Here is a 7,898-nt window from a genome sequence, read left to right on the forward strand (position 1 = left end):
TAGAGCCTACATTACCCAACTTGGGTTCCCGCCTTCTCCACGAAAATGTGTATCTTAACAAGTTTATCCATTCTATCATAGTAATTATCATAAGCTATTATAAGTTGTCATAATATTTTTCATAAATTCTGTTAAAATTTTGTCATTGCATGATATTTTACCCACTTATCAATAATCCAAGATTCTCTAAGAGGGATGCCTACTTCCTCAAGTGAGTAACATAACTCCATGTCACCTTCCCAACACAATGACAAGTCAACAAGTAGACTCCCAAGGGATGATGAAATTTCACATGCAAACAAAATGTTCTACTAGGCTCATAAAATTAAAGATGGTAAAATTGCATGTGCACTTCCACAAACACAATATATTAACAAGTATAATAATTGCAAGGTTGAGACTCCATTTTTTCTTAAAATTTTATCATCTCCATTAAGAAGAAACCAAAGTTCTCCATGATTAATATTTTCATATTTGAAACTTATATATTAGATCTCATATTGTCAAGTGCCACACACTCATTCTTACAATATTTGTGTATGAACACATCTCTACATTTGTAACTATTGCACATAATTATAAATTTTGGATTTTCTTAGCATAGCTAGCTTCCTATAAAGGAGTTAAAGCCAATGAGACGTCTATTTGTGAAAGGGGTTGTTGTAATTTAACAACGTTAATATACTAGGATAGAATGTATCATCTTGATACTTCATTTGATTTGACCAAACTTGTTTACTAGGTTGCTTCCCTTTCTATGTCACTGTCAATGTTTGTATAACAAAATTTTCAACCTCTACAACTATGTGTTTTTGGACTTCTCAAACTAAGATATAAATTCTCATTTTTTCCAAGGCCTCTATTCTACCATTCAAAAATTGCATTCCAAAATGATATTTATAAATAATGAAACATGAATTAAATTAAAAAAATTATCTTTAAGATTTAATCAAATATACTTTCAATCACACTAAAGGAAAAGCATATTATAAAAAGATTCATCATGTCAACTACCATTCATCTAGTTGCCATAAATGTAAGAGATCCAAAATGTTTTTATCACATTATATCTCGAATTGTGTGTCTCCCCCAAGGCTTTAAGGACACCATAATAAAACCAAAACTTCTCACATCTACTTCACATGTAATTTAAATATAATCTCTTAAACCTATCAACATATCCATTGTGTTTACATCGCACACACACATGCAGATATAATGTAAACACAATGAATATCTTGATAGGTTTAAGAGATTATATTAAAGCCTTGGGGTGTGTGTGTGTGTCTATATATATATAACCCCTTAAACTTATTGACATACCCATTACACCTACTATACTTATATTCTACTTATGACCTCTTGAGCTTATCAACATTCCCATTACATAAACTTCACTTGTAATCTATGAAAAACTATTGAAGTTGTCAACATACCCATTACATCTAATTGACTTGCAATTTGCATATAACCTCTTAAGCATATCAACATACCCATTACATCTACTTTACTTATAATATGTACATATAACCTCTTGAACCTATCAACATATATATTGCATCTACTTTACTTATAATCTGCATATAACCTCTTAAATCTATCAACATATTGCTTTCATCTACTCCACTTATAATAGATGTAAGACGTTTTAAATTTATTGGCATACTCATTACATGTACTTCACTTATAATCTACTTGAAGTCTACATCTATCCTCTTAAACCAATAGACATGCCCATTACATCTAGTTCACTTATAGTCTACATATAACCAACATGACCAGATTTCCACAATCTATTTAAAATGTATTTAATATATTTTTGTATTCAATTGTGTAAGTTTGTTTAGCATCAACGTAAATGATCTTGCATTCTCTCATTCGAATAATAGATCAGTGAATGTAATCTAAAACATTGATATTTAAAAAACTTACACAATCCAATCCAGAAATATATTACACATTACATATAACTTCTTAAATCTATCAACAACAATTAATTGTGTATATTAAATATCCTTCCCCAAAAAAATATAGAAATAGAACTTTTTGAAGAATTTTCATGGATGCATTTCCATGATAACTCACACTAACATCAAAAGTCAATCCAAAGTAAAGCCAACTACTCCTCGCCCTACCACAACATTAAAGTAAAGCTCAAATGATAGAAATATGAGATGGTAGGGTCATTCCTTGCTGTCGAAGCTACCTCCAAGAGAACTCTCACAACCGTCCAACATGGGTTTTTATTCATGCCCTCATATGTTTATCCATCTAATCCGCTGGCATTCTCTATTGATTGAATAATAAAAAGCACCTACCATTCTCTCTCTACAATCCCTTCCCTCAATGTTTCCCATGAATGTTAGGTTTGAGACAACATTCCAAAGAATGGTAGTTCAGTTTGACTTCCACACCCGCCAATTCAATCCAACTAATGTACGTACCCCATTGTGCATTATATTAACGAGTGTGAAGGTTTACTAACTAAAAGCCACAGCCAGATATTTGTGATGGGTAATAACTGGTTATTATGGACACTGGTCTCCATACTTGTGGCTCTATTCACTGTATGTTCCTCTGTCAATACAGGGAGCTTCTCAATAGTTGGATATGATCCCAGTGATCTTCATTCAGAGGAAGGCTTGTTGAGATTGTTCGAAACATGGAGAAGTAGACATGGGAAACTCTACCACAGTTTGGAAGAGAAAGCCAAGAGGTTTAACATCTTCAAGAGGAATGCTGAGTTTGTAGAGCTTCATAATAGAAATAGAAGAAGCTCTGGTCATTGGGTGGGGTTCAATAAATTTGCAGATTGGAGTAATGAGGAATTTCAGGCTGTTTATTCAAAGAGGATTAATAATCCAAGGAGACCATTGGCAACACCAGAGGCCAAGAAAAGGGCTGAATCTTGTGAAGCCCCTTCTTCTCTTGATTGGAGGAAAAAGGGTGCTGTCACTGGTATCAAGAACCAAGGAGACTGTGGTCAGTATTTCAAAAAAAAATTTCCATTTCTTCACTTTTTATTTTACATTGTTTTCAATCAATCAGTATATCAAATTTTATTGATCACAAAATATTAGTCATAGTCATTTTTCAGAATTTGTTTTATCGATCATAAAATATTAGTCATAGCCATTTTTCACAATTTGTTGGAAATGTAAACAACAATGAAATAATCAATATTGGTAAAAGATATAGAGGGATTCAGTTTATTATTTTAGTTAGAAAAGTTGAAATCTAAACAAAAATAATAATAATAACTGTTAAAAGTATGTCAATGTACCTATTAGAGACCAAGTCTTGCTGAGTAGAGATTAGAATAGATACCCCTCAGTCCTTAACTCCATGAATGCATTCTAGAAAAAAATCATCAATCTATAAAAATAACACCAATAGAAAGAGTAAAAGATTCTACATCTCATTATACTTAAACTTCTAATAACTAATTATAAAAGTAAGTAATTATAAAAGATCCCAGCATGTGCTCTAAAAGTCTCAATGGTTAGAAAATGTGTCATAACTATCTTACTTTTCCCAAATATCTGATTATAGTCCAATCTGTTGTTGTACTTTAAGTTGACTATTGACCTTCTGGTATAGAAACATCTCTTTTGCTAGTATTCTTCTTTTTACTGTAGTTATTGGATTTTCAAACTTGACTTGGATCCTTCTTAGCATGAAACAAGGGGATAAATAAATTGTGGAAGAAGTAAACCTTACAAAAGTTTTTTTTTTTCTATTGTGGCAGGAAGTTGTTGGTCCTTCTCATCAACGGGGGCAATAGAAGGAATAAATGAAATAACAACTGGTGAACTGGTAAGCTTATCTGAGCAAGAGTTGGTGAGCTGTGATACAACTAATGATGGGTGTGAAGGAGGATATATGGACTATGCATTTGAGTGGGTTATACAGAATGGAGGTATTGACACAGAGTCAGATTACCCTTATACAGGCACAGATAGCACTTGCATCAGTTCTAAGGTATTACTATTTTTCTAGACGTCAGTCTTATATCCAGTAAGACTGATTTAAATTCAATTTTATTTTTATTATAGTTTATAAGTATTTTTTGAGAGTGAAAATTGAATGGCACTCTTAGTATAATAGGGAACCAGTGATGAAAACCCCCTTACACTATTGTATTTGTCAATCAAAGGTATATCTTACATTTAATGGGGGAAGACAATTTGGATAATTAGATCAATAAATCATTACCACTATAATTGGTATAAATGTTATACTGACATGTTTATCTTAGAATTTAGTTGTCCTTAAACATCACACAATGTTCATTATGAAGAATGTCATCAAGTTATTTGTTTTACTAAAATTACATATGTTACTTAAATTGTGATGTATTTATAGGACTAATAATAGAAAGGCATGATAGATTTTTATTTTCATTCCATTTATTTTTCAATCTTTATAACTCACACTAAAAAAAATTATACAAATAAACTCAACATTAATATGTTCTGCATATTATAAAAATTCCTTTCTTGTAATCCAAAAATTATATAATCCAGGATAAAAACTTCTGGTTGGAATTACTCTACTATTAAAAACATTGAATAAATTTTGGCATTGGAAATTAATAAGCCCAAGGAAACTTTAGATGTTTGTTTTCCATTATATTTTTTTCCTAATTGTTTGTTTTGCTCATCTTTCTTTACAGGAAGAAAAGAAAATAGTAACGATAGATGGCTACACCGACGTGGCAGAATCCGATTCGGCACTACTCTGTGCTGCCGCTCAGCAGCCAATTAGCGTCGGCATGGACGGTTCCGCTATCGACTTCCAGCTCTACACCGGGGTAACACCATCTACGACAGATACACAATTAATATATGCAAAACCTTTAAATTGCCAAATACACACTGAGTATATCAAAAACCAGTTGGAGATACACAATGAATATATGTAAAAATGCTGATACACATCCAAGTATATGCAAAATCTTTGAAGATGCTAGTTACACATTTGAGCGTATGGAAGCTTTTGACTATACACAATGAATTTATGCAAAGTTAGGTGTACATACACAATGAATATATGTAAACTCTAAAAAACGTGACTGTGTATGTAACACCATTTTGATCCCAAACAGGGGATATACGACGGAGATTGCTCGAGCGATCCTGACGACATCGATCACGCAGTGCTCATCGTAGGGTATTCGTCCGAAGAAAGCGAGGACTACTGGATCGTGAAGAATTCATGGGGCACAGACTGGGGAATAGCCGGATATTTCTACCTGAGAAGAAACACGAACTTAACCTATGGAGTCTGCGCTGTGAATGCCATGGCTTCGTATCCAACAAAGGAGGGATCTTCACCCAGCCCGCAGCCATCTCCCGCCGGCACACCGCCTCCGCCACCACCGCCGCCTCCTCCACCTCCACCACCGCCGAGCCCTGAGCCAGTGCAGTGCGGCGATTATTCCTACTGTGCCTCTGGCGAAACCTGCTGCTGTGTTTTTGAGCTGCTAGATTTTTGCCTGCTCTACGGATGCTGCGAGCTCGAAAATGCCGTGTGCTGCACAGGAACCAGCTATTGCTGTCCTGCCGATTATCCTATCTGCGACGTTGATGAAGGATTGTGCCTCCAGGTAGTTTTTTCATGTTCAAAACCCTAATTTTTTCTCAATTCATGTTCAAAACCCTAGTTCTTACTAAATTCATGTTCATAACCCTAGCTTTCATGATCAGATTCAAATCACTAGTTTTCATGATCATTTTCAAATCCCTAGTTTCTTTTACTCATGTTAAGCACCCTAGGTTTTTAAATTCATGTTCAAAATCTTAGTTCGTTGGTCATCTTCGAAATTCTGGCTTTTTTGTTCATGTTCAGAAGCCTGGTTTTACGCTCATGTTCAAAACCCTAGTTTTTTAATCTAGGGTTTCTTTCAAGCTGGGTTTTATGTGAATTCATCAAAATTTCATCGAGTGATTTGCAATTGTGTGTACCAGGGCGCCGGAGATTCGCTGGGAATGGAGATGACGAAACGGAAGCGGGCACATTACAAGCTGCCGTGGGAAAGACATGGATTTGGTCAAGTCGAGGAGAAAAGTGCTCCTTCTCTGAAATGGCGTCGCCATGCAGTTCAGTAGAAACTGAAAAGCAGAGATGGTTTGCTGTCTCATCTGGATTGGGGGCACAGTGCGATTTATTTGATTTCCCTGGGTTTTGGTATTCGAAATGTTTTGAGAAGCTTTTCCCGTATTCTGGATTCGTAGATTTGCTCTGTATGTTTTTGTTCTCCTCCGGGATCTTTCGGAGGTTTTGAAGTTCTTTTAAAAATCACCCAATTTTAAGGAATTGAAAATCCGCTCCGTATTGTCATAGGAATGCTATTTGATGGAAATATTTTTGTAAGTTTTTGTCACAGCAAATGACACATATTTAAGCTTGAGTTTTAAACTAATTGTAACTTCCTTATTGTTATTTTGTCATTTAACCATCGGAGTTTTAAACTAATTGCAACTTCCTCATTGTTATTTTGTCCAAGTGCCTTTTCTTGAATAAAATACTTTAAAAAATGGATTGTAACTTCCTTTAGATGCAGAGTGGTGAAGTGTTGTTCAATCACAATCTGTTCAAAATTACGATCTATTGAAGTGTTGTATGTTGAGTCCAATCACAGTATGTTGATTTATCAGTATGTGCACCCACACTTTGATCATTTAATCACAAGGAACTTTTAAGTTTCTTCAACTCTTATTTGAGTTTCTTCAAACTCCTTCAAACAAATTGACACGGACATACACGCTTCCACATCAAGATACCTTGTAAGATTTTCCCCTTGAGTAAGGTTTATGCACATTTTCTTCACACCACATTAGGGGGTGGCTTAGGCTTCTATGGTTCACGAAACATAGTTTTGAAACCTTCCCAAACTTACACTGGCCATTTGATCTCATGAGCAAAATTATCTTTTAAGCCCTAATTGGACTAGTCATGAACTTGGTTTTTCAACAATAACTTTGGAAAACCCCAAAGGACCTGACAAATGAATTGGGGATTCACACATCATTTTGGAAGATAAAGCCAACACCAAAGACTCAAAATTTAACCCACTATTAAGGTTAGAGGCCTAATAGGCCTAATTAGGTCTAATTTACAAAGGAAGTGTTCACCAGTAGATTTGTAGCACCAAACTAATGCTTGGCATGTCTTACTATATCAAGAACACCCAATCCAACATTAGATCACATTTAGCCACCCCCCAAATTGTATTGTGCTATTATTTGCTCAGAACTTCAACTAGACATGTTGAAAATGCTTGGCTTCATGAAACACCCTATCCCTACTTGCTTTTCACCTATGACCATGAAAATCCTATGGTGGAATTTCAAGTTGGGGGCTCCTTTCCATCAAAATCCTAGGTTTTGAGGGTTCTAGACTAGTTTGGAGAAAATCGCTTATAACTCTTTCAAAAACTCCACCAATTTGTATCAAACTAATTGCATTAGAAGCACAACTCAAATCACAATCCAACCATGAAAGAGTTGATCCCTTACTAACCACTCCTTGATCATACAATATAGAATGACAACACAAATTCCACAAAAAAATTGGGTTTTTATTGATTCAATTGCCACAAAACTTGCATACATGTGTAGGCTTTCTCAAACAAAAATAAGCATCCCTCTTGCATACATGTGTGGGATTTCTCAAACAAAAACAAGCATCTTGTGATGGGAAATCTTACACAACTACCCACAATTAATATAAAATGGGGTAATTAATACAAATAAATTTAAATTTAAATTGTTTTACTAAGGATTTAATATAGTGAAATATACTATTTTAATATACATTCCATATTTAATTGATTAGTTATTTTAAGATTTAACATTTGTAAGTGTAATTCAATAAGATGTAGTTAATAACTAGCA

General features: G+C 34.4%; 1 protein-coding gene across 1 annotated transcript; it reads left to right on the plus strand.

Moving 5' to 3' along the window:
- The first annotated feature begins 2,486 nt into the window (after positions 1-2,486).
- LOC149549418 (cysteine protease XCP2-like) lies at positions 2,487-6,424 on the plus strand. Its single transcript, XM_089792798.1, has 5 exons — positions 2,487-2,982; positions 3,749-3,981; positions 4,676-4,813; positions 5,108-5,608; positions 5,970-6,424. The coding sequence occupies exons 1-5, from the start codon at positions 2,511-2,513 to the stop codon at positions 6,108-6,110; spliced, it is 1,485 nt and encodes a 494-aa protein (XP_089648924.1). The 5' UTR covers positions 2,487-2,510; the 3' UTR covers positions 6,111-6,424.
- The last annotated feature ends 1,474 nt before the right edge of the window (positions 6,425-7,898 follow it).

Source organism: Cupressus sempervirens, chromosome 7 (assembly GCF_028749045.1).
Source record: "Cupressus sempervirens isolate cs-2001-9-10 chromosome 7, ASM2874904v1, whole genome shotgun sequence".
Lineage (NCBI taxonomy): Eukaryota > Viridiplantae > Streptophyta > Pinopsida > Cupressales > Cupressaceae > Cupressus > Cupressus sempervirens.